This window comes from Cornus florida, unplaced genomic scaffold, assembly GCF_030987335.1.
Source record: "Cornus florida cultivar Cherokee Brave unplaced genomic scaffold, ASM3098733v1 CherokeeBrave_3.0.0_Hap2_Chr09, whole genome shotgun sequence".
In the NCBI taxonomy this organism is placed as follows: domain Eukaryota; kingdom Viridiplantae; phylum Streptophyta; class Magnoliopsida; order Cornales; family Cornaceae; genus Cornus; species Cornus florida.
In genome coordinates, this window is record NW_026775579.1 from 96,050,449 (window position 1) to 96,069,632 (window position 19,184).

The following is a 19,184-nucleotide window of genomic DNA, read 5'->3' on the forward strand; positions in this document are numbered from 1 at the left end:
CTAAGAAGGAAAAAATCAGTCTGGCTTTTACATTAAAAAATATAGAAGCATATCTTGTAAATTTGAATTCACACTTCAAAAAGTAAATGGAAGAAACTACACAACAACACTAGCTTCAACGGGGCAACCTTCAACTATGAATTTCCCTGATGGCTTTGATTTACTGTTAATCTCCTCCAAACCATCTTCCCGCAATGCATTACGGTTAGAATTGCCGTAAAATAGAGGAGAGGAATCCCGATAATGCAACCCCCAGATGCAAGATTTATCAGCGTCTGCAAACAAAAAACAAAAATAAATTGGAGCAAAAAAAAAAAAAAAAAATTTTGCTTCTTTTAGCGTAAGGAAAACATTTATCTTTGCTTCAATTTTGGTCAATCTACTTGCCTTTTCAATTCTTTCTTTCAACTTCTCTTTTTCCCTTAGATAAGTGAATCTTCCATTCTATATAACATTAGACGATGAAAATACTGACACACTCGAAAGTTCAAACAATAACGACAAATGAAAGCTTTCCACTTCACAGCAAACAAAATTTTCCCAACTGAGGTGCATATTTTCAATTTGACGAATATAATATAACCAGACAACGACAGAATTATGTGCATCAGCATCTTGAATGTTTACTTTTGAGAGAGAGAGAGAGAGCAATACCTGAAAACATTTTGTCTGACTAATCAATGGACATTCTCCAAAACATATTACTAAGACAAATTACTTCCCCTCAAGTCTAACTTGTGTGAAAATACAAAAATCACTCGAGCTGAAGCCAGAAAAGTAGAATTTGAGGACTATTTAAACGTGATTGCAAAGACAAACAGTTTCTGGACCATAGAATTACCGATAGAACATTTTAGCACCAAATCCTCCACAGCTATATATGCTTCTTCAATAATCTACTTTCAAGGTTTAATATGTCTGATGGTTGGAATCACTATGGTTTTGATGATATGCATCATCTGAATAACCAGTTGCATGCTAAAATTTTAATATGCAATAATTACAAGAGAACTGGAATCAATATATAGAAGATAGAGGCATTTACCAACATTCCAGCACCTAGGTGAACTATGGGAACAAAGAACTGGTCGACCTTGTTCGCTTCTGCATAACCATTGAATGCAATGACCATCGAGAACGTGTGGATTGTAACAAATGCCAGAGCAATAATCGCTGCAGTTTAGAAGACAACTACAGTCAAATGATTCACATGAAGAACTCCAAAACTCAATGTCAATTAGATGATATAAACCAGCAAATACTATAAGAAGCGACTATCAAAGTGAACATGGAGTTTTAGAAAACTCCATTTTTTAAATCCCATATTACACCGCAACACACAGATACGGAACAAATGGTTGGTTTAAATAATAAGAACAATGATATAAATTTAGGTCATGTAAAACTAGTGGTAGTATGAAGAACTTCTCACCGGAAACAAGAAAAAAGGGTATTTGTGAGCACTTGTCCACATAAAATGTCGCTGGGCCAAATGCAGGTGTTAAGAGGCTGAGACAAAAAAACACAGCATGGGCCACACCATGACCCAAACCACCAGCTGCACGCAATTGATTTAAAATGAATCAAATTAGCAAAGGAATAAAGCGAGACAGACAGGAGAATGGGAGTGTTCATCATGCCATCTTTTGTAAACAAACAAATTGTTTAATTCCTCATAAATTAAAGATATCAGAAAGAACCGAGAGAAATAAGGAGGCAGAGAAAGCAAGACACACAGGAGAATGAGAGTGTTCTTCGCTCAACTCTCTCTTTCTTTCTTTGTGTGTGTCACGGAGAAAGAGATCCAAGGCTAAAACTAAAGCAGCCAATCCTTGCTGTTGGGAGTTGAACCCGTGACTTACAGTTGGAACTCTCTCTCTCTCTCTCTCTCTCTCTCTCTCACGCACAGAGAGAGAGAGAGAGAGAGAGAAGGGCTGCTTTTTGAATGAGAAAACCATGTAAGCTTACTTTTGAATCTGATGCATGCACCTTTAGTTTGTCAAGGATCTAACAATAGATGAAATAGGGTTTAGATATACAATAATAATAAACGTATTTAGAGGGATTGAATAATTAAAGGATCTGTTAGGTATCGGATATACAATGTTGGGATTCGGACTCTTATTGGGTTTATCAAATCAGCACCACCTCATACATGAGTCATCATATTGGATTTGAATCAAAATATGATCAGTTTGCATCCAACAACTCTTTTTCTGCCTCTTATTCTGCGATTAGAATGTTTTGAAGGCATGTAGTGCCTCCATCCCTATTTACAGCCACTGTGAAAGATAATTAACACGGACTTAGACACTCTTTGAAACTCAATCAAGAAAAAAAATTCCAACTACTTAGGGTTGGCTATATGGATTGTATGTTCCATCCTATTATATCCAAGGCTATAACTTTAGCCAGGTCACATGTTATCAAATCTTTCCTTACTAACTCTAATCATCTTATTTTTGGTCTCCCCCCCCCAGCATTACCAGCAGATCACGTCGCTCTTCCTAACTGGTGCACTTAGTGGTCTTCTCTGCACATATCCAAACCCTCTCAATTGATTTTCTTTCATTTCTTGTTTTGCTATATATCCATCTTGATATTTGTTTTTTCGCCACACTCACTTTATGCATATGTTGTTCCTTAGCTGCTAACATTTATCCTTTTAAGGATGACTGGTCTAATAATTTTTATTGAATTTCTCTTCCAATCTTAGAGAGAGACGCCAATCACAAAATATACTAGATGCTCTCCTCATTTAACCAATCATGCGGCCATCCCTTGATTATATGATTAACATCCTTTCCAATTTCTTCTTCATTGAAAAATAATTAAGGCTGAATAGCAGAAATGTTTTGGTATCTCTGGATCCTCAATCTTTACCACATCCGTCATTGTATATGTTTATGCACATGTATACACTAGTATATGTGTATTTATACATGTATATACAATATCTGTACACAAATATGTACATTTATGACTTTATGTATAGAGAAGAAAAAAAATACACTCAAACACACACCACACATGTATTGGGATGAATGATTAATGTGGCAAGTTGAGAACCATAAGAAAAGTCATATCATCATAAGGTTTTTATATTACAAAAAGCTTGCAAAATCTTATAGTAAATTAAATGGTAAATTCTAGGATTAATGGGAACACAGCAAGCTACTTTGATGAGTTTAAAAGAATATAGTAGCCATTCCAAAGCTTACCAAGAGCAATTTGCATCTTATCTGTCCAAAAGAGGCGCGGCTTTGAGACTTTATCAGCAAAAGCATCCAATATCTCTTCCAGTCGCCTAGACAAAATCCACAATAAGAAAAATGAAGATCACAAATAATAACATCCACCAACAGAATGGTTGTACAATTGTTCAAATGCCAAAACCCCAGGGAAACAATCCCAAATCAACAAGCTCTATGAAATATGAAAAGTGAAAGAGGGTATGCACTTCAATTTTTGACACAAAAAAATCACTATCAAAATGCCAAAGGAGGCTCACATATGTACACATGATGCAAACAATAGACAAGCTCAGTCACCCAAAAGAATAGAGCCTCAACATTCATTATTTAAGACTCAAGAGAAATCCAATATCCCCACCCCCCAGCTCTCTTCCAGTGCGAAAGGAGCATCTGTCTTCTTCGCCAAATGGTTCACCATAAGCACAATGGAGCCTCTTGCTGCAGTGTTTTGCCTCTCCTATTCAGACTAAATTTTCTCCAGCTAGAAAGAGCCTCCTCAGCTAATCTAAACATCACCTAATGCACTCGAAAAATAGAAAAGAGTGCCCATAAAACCTTAGGCATTAAACACTGTAACAACAGAATTTAGAGTTAAAAGTTATATTTAAAAAATAAGATTTAAAAAATAAGATTTCCTTAATCCACGCTAAATTTGCAATTCTTAAACCCATTCAAGTATTGGGTTCAATGAGGGCTCAAACCCATATCTAACCCACTCAAAATCGGGCACCCTATACAAATCCTGATTGATTATATAGGCTTCCCTTTTCTCTATGCAATTGCCACACCACCTTTTCCATTTCCAAATCCTTGCTTAATTTTTTCCTTCATCAAAATATTCTCAATTGACTCCCAAAATCCATCAGCAATGGTTTTTAGCTTAGTTGTATCTCCTCAACTTCTCGAAGTGGAAGGTTGTCAGCATAAGGTGAAGTGGGTATGAATCGAACATTCACATCGACTTATAAAAAATAGGAGAACAATACTGATACAAAAGACAAAACCAAGACAATAACTACAATAAATAACGTACTTGTAAATTCTCCAGAAGACAATGCGAAGCCCCTCTTGGAAACCAACAGAAGTTAGTATAAGAATCCCATATGGCCACCATGCCGTTGTTTGGAGTGGAAGAAAAGCTCTCCACAATCCCGATAGAACAATCAGACTTATCAGCCATACCAATGTACTACATACATCAATCCATACAAACCAATAAGAGCACACACAATAATTAAGCTAAATACCAAATCGAATATGACATATATACACACAAGCACATATAAAATACATATATGTAGGTATATGCATACACATTGAGAGAGAGGCAAAAGACGAAGAAATTACGAGAAATACCTGGAGAGAACGGTGAGAATCAAAAAGGGTTTTTTGGAGATGACGGCAACGAAGAGAGAGAGAGAGGGGCCTAGGGCTAGCAAGGCGTAACCGATCCCTGCTGCCACTGTCATTGCTACGTTTAGACCTAATCAAATACCGTTCTCGTTTTTTTTTTTCATTTTCTGATCATCATCATAGTTATCAAACCGGCCTGGACATCGAACCGGCGAATGGACCGGGTCAATGAAACACTACTTCAACGGTCGGGTCAACTGGTTGAACACAGGCACACAGCAAATATCCAATTTATTTTTCAACCTTATTAAAATTATAGTATATTTTAGATGATCTGATACTAGTTTGATTTTATGTACATCAATACATGTCCCTAAATCAAGTTAATGTATTGAATAGATATAATTTTGGTCCTTCACAATCAGAGAAAAAAATTAAATAAAAAATAACACGACTTGTCAAACATTTTTTTTTTTTTTTTTTTTTGTTTCATCATAAATTCCTCATGCAGAAATTAATGATCTCATGTGGTTGCACTGTGTCTTAATCTTTGCTCAATTTCTCTTTTGGAAAGTTCTATTGCATAAACCATAACTTTGATCACCAATGTTGGTAGCACGACTTTGAATATCACCTTTCTTCTTATATGCAGGTACAAGAGTGTCATTAGCTTGATAATTTGTACATTAAAATGAAATATTAAGTATGGTTTTATTCAAATGTAAATTAAAAATAAAAATAAAATACTGTCTTGAAATTAAGATGGATGCTTTTATTAAATTGAATGTAAACATGAAAGATATAGTCATAAATTGGAAATTACCTAACAAAATTCACCCAATTCACCCAAGTACCAGAAAAATGGTCCCTATAAGAAGAGAAAAGACTCACGTTGATGACCAATGCTATTGACAGACAACACTTAATCAAACTGGAGATATTTGGATTAATAATCAGTAGAAATTCAAAATAGTGTTGCAATAAGTTCGAGTACACACACAGACACACAGAGCGAGAGAGAATTTCCCAAATAGCTGGTTCTGATCTTCTGGGTTCATATTACAATCTTCGGTGAAAAAGTAATAACTACAATGGCTTTACCAAAAGAATCTATCCAACTTCAATTCCATCTCATAAAACACTCTTTGCAACAAAAAAAACTACTCATCTATGATGACATGTGGAGCACCAATTAGAGCCTTTGAGACCAAAAAATTCATTTGCCCATGAGCTTCCACGCAAAAAAAAACCTGTACAACCTCTCGTGAAGCAATTTAATCATAGTTTCTTGTTCAGGCCAGACTTCTTCGGCTTGGACGACGTGCTTGAATTCTCTTTAAATGCTGATGGACAGAAATCACTCACACTGCATATCCCACAGCGGGGCCTGAGAGGAGTGCACACTGTCTGTCCAAATCCCACCTGAGGAAAAAGATGTTTAGCGAAGGGACTTCCACCCGCTTATAGCACATATGCAGAACAACGGCACAGGATTTGAAGAAACAGAAAACACAAGTCTCAAGGATTCGGGGAAAAGAAATAGGTGTGCAATTGTTGCAGTGGTCAATATGAAAGTGCTTTTGTATCATTAGCCCATATCAACAGAGAGCACCAGGTTTTTGTTGCACAATAATAGATACCCCAAGTGAATACTGAATCCTTGTTTTACAGTCAGATTAGTAGCGGTGACCTTTCTGTTCACTTTTTTTTTTCCCCCAACAAGGCCAGCACTTGTCAATTACTATAAGTTCCTTTACAATGCATGATTAATTGCGTGATTCTATAAAACATATCAATTTCTTTATTGTCCATAAGCCAAGCACCAGTTTTTTCTTCTTCTTTTTTCTCCTTTTTTTGGTTGCCTTAAGATCAGCATATTTGCGATACATTTGTTTAAAGGAGAAGTTCAATAAAAGCTACAATGTGATTGACACAAATAATCGGGCACTATATAGCATACAGTCTAGTAAAGATCAGGTATTTGCTATATTTTGATGGACATGAAACAATATATGTTCAGGACAGCAGATGTCCAAAAACTAGCAACAAGGGGAAAAATTAAAAGCATAGCTACATAACAGCAAGCATTATAACTAAAGATAGTGAGCATCTTAAACTGGCGACATGGTAGAATGAGATCCCAATATCCAACAAAATAAATGTATTTACATAAAGCAAGCAAATATGGAGCTATGCATATCGGAAAGAATGAGGTGCACATACCAAAAGAGGGTTAATTGGAACCCATTCTTCCTTCGGAAGCCATAGTTGCAAGGACTTTCTAGTCTCCTCAGGAGATAAAGTTTTCTAACAAATGCAGAAGTGTAAGTTAGCAATGCAGGACAGTCATAAATCAATTTATAGCATTGTGTTTTATATAAGTGTGAAGGAGAACATAGTGTTAATGCTAAATGAGTCATACATTTTGACAACACTAGCTTAAGATAAGGTGATAATGAAGTTTAAAAATTATCCTGCATTCTTATCAATTATATACACACACACACACACAAATGTTACACTGCATTTTCATTTCAGCGATGAGCCAACTGAAAAAGGGTCACGACTTTAACGAGTACTGAACTCAACACAAATTAGATAACTCAAGACCGAGAAATGACGATGAGTATATAAATATTAGTATCGGCAAGTAGGTTAATATCACAAGTCAGGAAACATACATGCACAAATATAGATTTGTGGAAAGCAAAAAATAGAGAAATTTATTCTTGCAATATCTAAGCTTCTTTTTCCTTTTCTCCCTTTCCCAATTAAAGATGGAAATGCCTTAAAAGGAGCAAAGAACAGACCCCTATAATGGCATAAAGATGAGTGATAAAGTAACATTGTCAGATCCCTATAATGGCACAAGGATGAGTGATAAAGTAACATTGCAAGCCCCGTTGACTCATTTAAACTATTTCAATGCTTCTTTCTAATTAGAGCTGATAAAGCTGATAATAATCCTGTCAAATCCAGACTCAATCTTCAAGCAAACCCTATTAGTCTCATACCCATACTGATATATAGACTGCAAAGATAAAAACATGATTGATATATTTGATGTCATCTCATAATTAGAAAACTGTCTACCTGTTTTGTGCCTATCCGGGACACCCATCCAAGCCGATTACAAATACGGTGCACATGAGTATCTACACATATCCCTTGAACATTGTTCCACCCCACATTCATAACCTACACAAGCAGAAACAGCCAAAAACTTTTAAAGCAACCAAGCCAATAACTTAATTGTAAGAATTAACAGTATTCAGCTTACCAGATGAGCCATCTTGGGACCGATGCCTGGAAGTAGGAGTAACTCCTCCAATGTACTAGGAATGTCTCCATTGTACTTCACGAGACAAATTTTTGCAATTTTCTTCATGTTGACAGCCTTTTTTGGGTAAAATCCAACCTAATAAAATAAAAGTTGAATTTTTTTCCAAAAGCACTCAACTCATGTAATCCCATTGGAAGAAACAGTAAGATCGCTTTAATATTAAGTTCTTCTGTTAGACTAAGTTTCACCGTTAGTTTGTCTCAGGGTTTCAACTTATCCAGGTCAAATTGGAAACTTTACACAATGCCATCAAGTGACTTCAGAAGAAAAAAAAAACATACTGGGTAAATCAAGCTCTTGATGGTGGCTTCATCAGCCTTGTCAATCGCATCCGCAGTGAGAAGACCATTTTCAAGGAGACGCTGAATAGCTCCTGCATTTTTAAAAAGACCTCAATGAATAATAATTGGAGGACATTTTTCACGTGCAACACCATGAAGCCAACTAAATTTCTCAAGCAATATTCTTGATACAACTCTACAAACCACATAACTAAAATAACATTAAAATAATAAGAAAGGAAAGATTTGATCACTTGGATGGTACACCTAAAATTACTTCAAAGGAGATTAGCCTCCTAGAGACCAACTTTATTCTACTCAACTCAACACAGCCTCTTTCCCAACTACTTAGGGTTGGCTACATGGTCCTATTTTCCCACTCCTCTCTAAGGCAGTTTGAGAAACCAACTTTGCTCGCCTCTACAAAAATGATTTACAACTTACAATTGTATATATATATAGACTTCTCATAACCTAATGTCTTAAAACAAATGAAAGTCCAATTTTCTTAAACCAAAATACCAACCCTTGAAGGAAAAGCAAACAAATCCTAGATAGTCTAATTATTAAACGAGTATAATAAATAAAATAAAATAAAAAACTAGACTAATTTGGGTTACAACTTACAACATCTTCAATGCTAATTTTAGTGTGTTGCATTTATTTATAGTAATCTTCATGATTTTATACCTTGGTGTCATTTGTTAACTTGATTCACACTCAACTTTTTCAGTAGATTCTATAGTAAATGCTTTTGATAATACTTAAACAGGTATTCCTTTTAAAAGGTTTTTAAGCCAAAGAGATCTTACCCAACATTGAATATTGAATGAGCTATGTAAAAGATAGTGTTCAAATTTAATCTGAATTTACAAGTTTACACTTAAATTTTCAGTTCTACAAATTCAACTGCTTAAAGTCAAAACAGCAACTTTTTGGTAATTAATTTCAATTTTATCAAACAGCACATGCATTTTAACAAATGTGCAATGCTTTCCCCTACGTTCTTAATTTATCCTTATTTTTATTTTTATTTTCATTTTTTTGAGAATGCCAACCCACATAAAAATATTTTACAATTGATACGGAGATATAGTGTCCATTTGCAGCAAAAATTGCGAAGTAGCAAATTACCAGGGGAAAAAAATTGTGAAGTAGCCACCATGGATTGGATGGAACCACATCTTTTTAGGTTATTCCAAACAATAACTTGCCAAAACTAGAATCAGGTAAAGCATCTAGAAGAAAGCAACTCCTAATTTCAATCATTAGGTTAAATATAACGACAAGAGGTTTATTAACTTCACCATGCACACAGTGCACCAGATATCCAATACTCCATTACATATCATAGCTAGAACCTGCAATGTCTTATAGTTTTTTGAGTCCATATAAAGAAGAATTGGATAATGAAACATAAGAACATCTGTTTTCATAGACTAATAATTGATAGGATTTGAACTTGCCATGGGTAACATTATCCTTGGTTTGGCTTGATAGAAGCGAAGATACCAAGACAGCAAATCTTCTTTCCTGATAACAAATTACGTATAAATGACTAGTAAATTGTCAGCACCACGCTTCATGCAGATGTAAAGAACATACATTCATGCAAAACCCAACGTCCTTTTAAAAGTAGGATCTCTTCTGATCCAGAAAAGACGGCAATGCTTATAAAATAGTCAAAAATAATTAGCTTGATTGCTCAGTTCAAGCTAACCCACACATCTCCAGTCTGAAAAGAATATTACCTTAGGGGGAAGAGAAGTACCAGCTTTCTCACATCCCATAGAATCTACCGGTGCATCTTCAGAAGATCTCATTTTGTGAATCCCTTCAAGGACCTTTTCCCAATTGGCAGGTGGTTTGGCTGTACCAGAAAAAATGAAACTTAGGCTTTCTCTAAGTCCTGGATAGGAATCCATCCATGTAAAAAAGGTTAAACAAAAAACGTGCCTCTACTTTCCATGAAAGGACTAATCGCTTTAAAATAAGAATTAAGGAAAAACTACTCCCCCTGCCCATAGCATTCAGGATTCAAAGGGAATAATTGGAACTCGTCAACCAGTAGATACAACTAAAGAAGTCCCCAAGACTCCTGGCATTAAGATGGTTTACAGATAGATTGGACTTATACTGACAGTAGGCCGAAATTATATTCCATCACCAACAGAATAATACTATTAGATGCTTCTCAAAAGTTGAAAATGAATTGGTACTGGGTTTGGGAGTTCCCTAGTCTTTGTTATTGCGAAGCCAATTGCAAACATGCCAAGGTGCAGGAAGAGGCATCTTCTTCTTGTATCACACAGCGAAAGCATTAAGAACCATCCATTCAGGCTTCCACATAATGAGATCTTGACCAATTGGTTTCTCCTTGTTCTTTTCCACTGCCACCTTCACCATAGAGATGGATGGGGCAGAACATCTGCTATTCTTAGTCATTAGCGGCTGCTCTTTGGATATTGTGCTATATTACTCATAAAAGGATTTTATTTTTGGAGTATGTCAAATGTAAGTTGTGTTATTAAAACTGTTTTATGTTGAATTTCTCTAAATGTGTTTCCTGTCATAAAAGCACTGTAATGTTTTCCATTCAATTCAAAATTCCCATAAACCTAGTTTTATTTAATTATCGAAATTGTCAGAAGTATGAGTTATATTACTGTAAACCCAGGGTTATTTGCCACCCAGGAAAAAAAAAAAACTGCAAATATGCTCTCTGTCATTCTACCAGCATTTGGAGAAGAAAAAAAATATTTGATGTGGATGACCCAGGCTCTTGCTTGGGGTTAGATTCAGCCAAGAACCTGTGACCAGAAGATACATTCTATAAACAGAATTTTAAAAAATAAATAAATAAATGTTTAAACTTAGCTACATAAGGTTATTGCTCCAGCCCAGCTGATTGAGTTACTGCTCATTTTCTATAATCAATCCTCAGTGGCAGTATACACTAATTAGAATGAACTTTCCAATCTTGTTTCTCGTACTTTCTCTAGTTCAAAATAACAATATCCTCCACCTCCATATACCTGTTGGCATGGTAGGAGACGTAGTTTTGCTTTTCTTTGAAGGCACATCAGAGATAGATATTGAATTATCTGCAGATCAATAAGCAATAGAGGGTGGAGAGGAAGAGAGAGAACATTAGAAGAAGCAACAATTAACAGGATTGCAAGTAATAATAAATAGATTGTTGTTGTGTGTGCATCAAGGAGAGTGTCTGTGTGCATATGTAAAGTCCTATCGATGCACATCATGAAATCATCACTTGACATTAAAATTTTAAGGAAAAAATATATTAAAAAAAAAAAAAATAAAGTTTCCCTGCCAGCTAAAGATGTCCACTACTCCATTGTATCTCAATACATTTATATGGATTTATGATCTCTGCTTTCTTTTTCTCAATGTACACAATACCTTTTCATCTCAATGTACACAATACACTTAGCAGATGATATAAGTAAATAAAGTTACACCATCGCTAACATATTGAACTTTTAGAGTAGATGGCGTCTGGTATCAAAGCAGGCAAGGTTTTAGATTCCAACCTCACTGTCATTATAATTGATGCAAGTGTCAGCCTACTCATGATGAAGAGTAGCTGGTAGTGGTCTCTTACTTGACACAGTATTCCAATAATTTAAGATGGAACATAAATACAATTCCAGATCCCGACATGTGGTGGACACTTTATCTTTTTTCTTTTGGGTTAAGGTAGGGTGTAGGACTAATCCATACATACACATGCAAACTACATGCATCGAATGAGCCCCTTGAGAGATCTAAGGCATCTGGTTCCTAATTATAGAAAATGTACTTTAAGAAGATAGTTTAAAGAAACAAGACATGTCTGAACTTCCAAGCTATTTTACACTTCCATGTGTAAGAGAGTGAGATTTTACTAGGTTCAAAAAGTAATATGCTTAACCTACTGTGAAATACTATAAGAAGACTCCAATAAAGACATGGGGAAGTGAGAGGAAGAGAGAGAGATCATCGCATAAGACCATAGTGTATCAAGGAACTAGGTGAGCCCTGACTGATATTTGCTGTGCAAGGCCAATTCAATTGATCTCCACCAACTTTTAATCGTGTCCTTCTATAAAGTAATGCGGAATCATTTGCCAAGATTGATTTTTTCAAAGTATTGAAGATCAGGGGGAAATTTTTTTTCAGAACATCAATCTGTAATCATGTTGGTTGTTAGCATGCCTAAGTTGTTATTCAGCATGTAAGTTGGTCTCTTTCACTATTCTATGATCACTTGGAATAAGAAACCCACCAGAGTTCCTGGAAGAAAGAAGAATACTTGGCTCTACAATATATTTTGTTATAATTCAATGGGAAATCTTATATACAGAGATAAAAAATAAACAGAGTTTCTTAAAGATGAAAGCAAGCAGCTCCCTCTCTGTCCCTACTTTTGACGTCATGTCCTTTTCTTTCCTTTTTCATTGATTTCTTTGACTCCCGTCTTTCCTTGCAAAGTACTAAAAAAAATGTGTGTGCAGAGTGATCATTATCACTTATACTGATATTCGTTCATCATGCCTTCCAAAAATCAGCAAAAACAAACCTAATAATGACTTATTGCATCTCTTTATTTAACATTTTCCTATGACATTGGCATTGCAAACTGCGAATTGTTGAGTCTTTTGATTTTACTGAGTAAGCATACTCACGACTGGAAAATCTGAAATGACGGTAAGCAGCGGCAAAGAAACCTCTGCAATTTTATGTTTCAACCTTTTCAAAGACATGAAGACACTCAATTAGTACTACCAATTTGTATTCAATGAGAGGCAGATGGAAAAACTTTGATGTTGCAAAATGGCATAATACCTAAGCGGTAATACATCGTGAAATAAAGAGTAACAGCAAATCTAAAAGATACAGCTAACTACTAGGGGGTGAGCTGCGATAATCCTTTCTATGCAAGTTAGAATACCTTATTTGGGATCCGTGCTGTATATGAACCATCCCCTTCAGCAGTAACATTGCAAGATCAATTCTAAGTTGTTTAATTTCAGGTGCCAGCAATGGGAACCCCTCTATGTCAATCCACCTACTGACAGTGCAAGCACAGTCGGGCAGAATATATTGAACGATTTGGAGTAACTTGGTTATTTTCTATCATTAAGTATCTATTGATACTCATACTATTCTAAATACGAGACAGAAAAATTGCAACAATTTGTTCACCAGGACGCGAAAACATAAACTAACAAGGCAGCAGGAAATCCCTTCTGATATAAATGTGTCTCTATATGCCAATATATACAAGATAGTGTCTTCAAAAATAAGGACTTACTTAACTGGAAACTTCCATTGGCCTTTCCATATGCGAAGTCTTCAATATCAGGTAGGCCACAAGGCTGCACACAGTAAATTGAGTAATATATTACAATAAAGATAACTCATTTTAATAAAAATAAAAAATTTATAAAACAAAAATGAAGTAATTCGTTGAAGCCATAGATGGTGAATGAATTTCAAAACGTATGACTAGAGATGGCTCAAGCCACCGGATTGGCAGCAATTGATGAATTTGGAGCAACTAAACTTAATTATGCTCCATCTAAATTATTCTATCAATATAAGTGCAACCCTAATTCCATCTATATAAGTCTACTTTAACTATGAAAAAAAGTATCATTAAACCTGTCTGTGTGCACCCTATTATTCACCGGTGCTCTTTTTCAAACCATAGATGTCATTCTGAGTCTCAGACAACAATCTCATTTCTTTTGTTTGTTTGGGTTTGTGACCTATCTTGTTATCTTCTTCAAGTGTCAACTGGAAGACGAAATTTGATAAGGCAAATGTATATATTTGCATTTATATTTATATGTCTACTTTCTATACATCAGATATGCCTATTTTTTATACTTTATATGTATATATTTGCATTTATATATATCCATAATATATACTATCTGGGCATTTAAATCTTTAAGACCTCTTGTTGAGCTGGAATGTATCAAATGAACACCATTTTGGTAAGCTATAATTAATCTTTGTTGAAAAAAAAAAAAATATATATATATATATATATATATATATATATATTCTTACTTTCTGGCTTTGAGGTTCCGCTTTAATCTCTCTTTTGGTGATTTCCACTGCCTTCATCACTCTCTTTTTCCTAACAAAAACATAAAGTTCTGATGCAGAACTGCCTTTGGAAGATTCAGAACCTGAAATTTTGACAAAGTGAGTACGACACAAAAAAATAAAATTAAAAATTAAAAAATTAATACTGATGAAAGTGGAAAAATACGTTTTTTAAGTGAATTCTTAGGTTTCTCGTACCTGGGTTTGGTTCTGTACGTGGGATTTCTAGGTTGGATTGAAGGGTTTTGGAAGGAAATCTTGTTCTGGACATTTTGTAGGAATTGGTCGGAGACGAGAGTAATGAAAGAAACCTGCTATTTCTTAGGGAAGGAATAGACATTTGGATTTCCAAGGACCAAACACACATTTTGGTTTTCGACATAATATTATTTTATTGTGGTATGATTTGGTAACTAAAATTTGGTGTAATTTTTTCTTCCTTTTTTCAACGCAATAGATAATAATTTTGTTTACTTGTTTAAAATAAAAAAACCAAAAAAATATAAATATAAATATAAATTGAATAGTTGCAAATATACAAATAAAATATTAAACTCTGTCAATAAGTGTGGTGAGCCCACCATCTCATTCATATAAACAAAATTTCAAACTTAATTCACTTGAATCTATAAATTATTGTTCTATTTAGTTTTGTATTTCACTAAAATGAAATAACAAAGAGGTCAAAACTTTTTCATTTACTTCACTTCAAATTATAAAATTATTAATTCTTTTGCTACCTTTCACTTAACAAAATAAAAGTGAAAATAACACCATATTTTCTGCCCTTCGATTATCTTTTTTTTTCCCTAGCATACCAACATTAGGTTATGTTTGGTAAAATAAAAATAAAAAAAGATAAAGATAGTTAAGAGAGTAAAGAAAAGAAATGATATTGTTAATCACTTATGGTGGTTGATTAATAAAGGATAAGAAAATGATAAAAATCATACTTGATAAATAAAAGTATTTTAATGGATTTATTATCGTACTATAAATTTTGTCTTTTACAAAAGGTAAATTTGAAATTAAGAAATTTTATTAAAAACTAATGTTTCTTTCCATTTCCTTCCATTTTCGAACGGATAACAAATCAACCCATCACATATAATTTGTTTCCTTCCTAATCCCTCTATTTATTTATTTTTCATTTAAAATTTTTTATGAAACACAATATTTCATTTCCCTCTACTACCTTTCTGTTCTTTTTCTTCGAATACCCTCTAATAAAACTAGGCCTTATAGAGTCCGACTCTTATTTAGAATGGAAAATGAAGAAAAGGCAATTGTTTTTGTTAGTATGAAATAGCAATAAAATAATGATTTTGTACTAATACAATCATTTTAATAAAATACTGTATAATGTTTGGATTGAGAAAGTATGAAGGGGAGTAAATTATGTGGAAACATAAAATATGTTAACCACTAGTTTGGTTTTAAAAACAGCGAATAAAAATAAAACAAAATTGTCAAGGAAGATTAAAAAGATTGTAATGAAATACAAAAATAACGGTAGGTAGTTAAGGCATTATAGCGTAAATACAAATATGAAGGAGAGTAAATGTACTTTTTCACCGTGTCATTGTTCCCCACAAGTTTATTAGTACTTTATATATTCATCCAAAGTGTATAACTTAATCGAAGGGGAATCATTTCAAATTCCTTATTTTCTTCTCCCTAAAGTATAGTGCCATTATGCAGTTTCCCTACTTGGTGTGTTTTAATTGTCATATGTGAACACAATCATTGTCTTTATCCATGTGTTTTGGTTTTGACGAAAATTCTTCTTGTGGTATTTTCTTGCCATTATTATCTTTAATTGATTCACCTGTAATGGATTTACATTTAACTATGAGATAGAAATTTTGTCCTCCATTAATGACTTGAGCTATGGATTCTTGAACACAAGACTACTAATATAAATTCAGAGTAGATGGATGCATTCTTGAATGTGAGACTGAGGGATATCTATTTGGCTATTTCAATTATTTTTGCTAATTTTCTTTTACTTGAAGCTTACATTAGTTCAAGATATTGATATGAATTCAATGTAGATATACTTGAAAATGTAGCACAAGTCACGGGGAAAGTTAGAAGAATTGTAGAGGACTGATTGTTTTATGTAGACATGCCAATTCATTATACATTGTATTTTAAGTTGAGCTTAAAATTTAACGAAATCAATAAATTGTTGAAGATATTCTTATTATTATTTTACATGGTTCAAGTTGGTTCCTTGGCAAAAAATAAAACAAAATATGAAAAGAAAAGAAAGAATTTGATTCGGTTGTTATTCAAAAAATTATTTCCAGTAATTCAAAAAAAAAAAAAAAAATAAAATAGTTCTCTATGCACTATATATATATATATATATATATATATATATATATATATATATTAATGCATCCTGTTTTCTAGTTAAGTGTGGTACCTGTTAAAATTTCTATTTCCTAGTTAAGGTGTTTCGGTTAAAGTTTCATGAGTCCCAAGCTAGTAATTTCCGATTAATTAATACTGCACTCTATTTTGTAATTAAGGTATTTTAAGTTGAGCTTAAAATTTAACGAAATCAATAAATTGTTGAAGATATTCTCATCACTATTTTACATGGTTCAAAAAAAAAAAAAAAAAAAGGATTTTATTTTCAAAAATTCAAAAAAAATAGTTTTCAGATAAATATAAAAGACATTATGTAATTTATGTTTGTTACTAATTACATGTGTGTTATGTTTTATTGTGTATGTAACATCCATGAAATTTGAACTCTTTGTCAATAATTTTTTTTCTCATAAACACAGTTCTCTCTCTCTCTCTCTCTCTCTATATATATATATATTAATGCATTCTATTTTCTAGTTAACTGTGGTACCTATTAAAATTTCTATTTCCTAGTTAAGGTGTTTCGGTTAAAGTTTCATGGGTCCCAAGCTAGTGATTTCCGGTTAACTAATACTGCACTCTATTTTCTAATTAAGGTATTTTAGGTTGAGCTTAAAATTAAACGAAATCAATAAATTGTAGAAGATATTCTTATCACTATTTTACAAGGTTCAAAAAAAAAAAAAGGGATTTGCTTCGATTGTTATTCAAAAATTTAATTCCAATAATTCAAAAAAAATAGTTTTCAGATAAATATAAAAGACATTATGTAATTTATGTTTGTTACTAATTACATGTGTTATGTTTTATTGTGTATGTAACATCCATAAAATTTGAACTCTGCCAGTAAATTTTTTTCTCATAAACACAGTTCTCTATGTACTCTATTTATATATATATATATATAGTAATGTATTCTATTTTCTAGTTAAGTGTGTTACCTGTTAAAATTTTTATTTCCTAGTTAAGGTGTTTCAGTTAAAGTTTCATGTGTCCTAAGCTAGTGATTTCCGGTTAACTAATACTGCACTCTATTTTCTAATTAAGTTATTACGGGTTAAAGTTTCATGGTTTCCATTGGGACTGCAAACGAGCCGAACTTCCAACAAGTAGCTTGGCTCACCTTGTAATATATTTTTATTAAATAAATAAACCAATTCCAATCACCATTTCTAAGCTTGTTTGTTAAATACTTTAGAACTAAAATATTTATACGTGCAACATTATTTAATAGCTTAAGTTTTTGGATTAACGAGCAAGTCCCCACCCGCTAAAATTGGTATCAATTTTTGATTTGTTAAGTTGTGACCATGCGCTTCAATTCAATGCCAATAAATCCAAAATGGGACCAATTAAAGAGAATCACACAGAAAGCCTGAAAACAGCCACAATTGAAAGAGTTGCACCAGATTGAGCACACTGGTAAGTGTAATTTCAAGCTCTTTAACCTTTGTAGATATTATTTTAGCTTTTATTTTTTTGATTGTGTAGTGGTATATGAGGAGGGCATCGGATAGAGATCACATTTCCTAGAAAAAGTTGAAGCCTAATCAATCTAATTAATTTTTGGGTTCAGTTGGAGATTGCCGCCATACACTGGGTTTATTCTTAATGATGTTTTGTAGAATGCAGCAGCAGCTACAGCTATATATCTAACTATATATATAAGCAGAACAAAAGTGAGATTGATGAGATGGCGTCTGCGTGAATGAAGGTAGCATATATACATATATTTCAAAAGTATTGTATTTATGTTTACAGATCAAGAATGTTGAATAACAATCTAGAGACACAAATTTGGTCATACATGTCATATTGTCAATGGAGATCAGAGACTCCCTTATTTACAGCTTATTTCAAACCAAATATAATTATTCTTCATCCTGCCCTAAAAGTAAATCTTTATCCTGCTGAAAAGGGAAATCTACATCCTGCAGCCAAAACAAATCTTTATATACCACGTCTACAATTTCCAATTCCATGTCCAATTTTTCTTGCAGCGAATGCTCCTCCTGCTCCTCATTTAAATACTTTCCATCCTTGGTGTATGCAATTTCTAATTCCATGGGTTTCAGCTGCTCTTGTTGTAAGATTATTTATTTAATTGTGGCCCACATGATTTGGACATGTGATATATTACTTGGTGGGTAAGTAAATAAATATCAATTAATATTATTTATTTTTGGTCAACTTATAATTACCTTTTTGGTAATTACTTATTGGGGAAGTGTTTTCCTTTCTTATTTCTTACTTTTATGGAAAGTAGAATTATGTTACTATAAGGAAAACTGGTCCTCTCTCTGCCTTTATAAAAGTGCATATACTCCATCAATTATGTACAATTAATGAAACAATACGTAAAAGTTTTATGTGTGCAAAAGGCCAAGAGAGAGAAACCAGTTTCCACCTTCGCCTGTTGATCAGAGTTGCAGATTAGTTCATGGCCAAAGAATC

At 33.5% G+C, this 19,184-nt stretch overlaps 2 protein-coding genes across 2 annotated transcripts; both read right to left on the reverse strand.

Annotated features, from left to right (window-relative positions):
* Window position 1: 1 nt before the first annotated feature.
* Window positions 2-4,771, reverse strand: LOC132275421 (gamma-secretase subunit APH1-like). The gene is made up of 6 exons (XM_059776901.1): window positions 4,611-4,771; window positions 4,288-4,443; window positions 3,222-3,307; window positions 1,433-1,558; window positions 1,046-1,173; window positions 2-275 (listed from the first exon to the last, which is right to left on the reverse strand). Exons 1-6 carry the CDS (start codon window positions 4,721-4,723, stop codon window positions 135-137), a joined length of 750 nt encoding a protein of 249 aa, XP_059632884.1. The 5' UTR covers window positions 4,724-4,771; the 3' UTR covers window positions 2-134.
* A 758-nt stretch (window positions 4,772-5,529) lies between these two features.
* Window positions 5,530-14,731, reverse strand: LOC132275419 (endonuclease III homolog 1, chloroplastic-like). The gene is made up of 11 exons (XM_059776899.1): window positions 14,550-14,731; window positions 14,313-14,434; window positions 13,549-13,612; window positions 11,267-11,335; window positions 9,983-10,101; window positions 9,698-9,764; window positions 8,232-8,323; window positions 7,888-8,025; window positions 7,701-7,805; window positions 6,831-6,914; window positions 5,530-6,029 (listed from the first exon to the last, which is right to left on the reverse strand). The coding sequence occupies exons 1-11, from the start codon at window positions 14,716-14,718 to the stop codon at window positions 5,886-5,888; spliced, it is 1,173 nt and encodes a 390-aa protein (XP_059632882.1). The 5' UTR covers window positions 14,719-14,731; the 3' UTR covers window positions 5,530-5,885.
* Window positions 14,732-19,184: the final 4,453 nt, after the last annotated feature.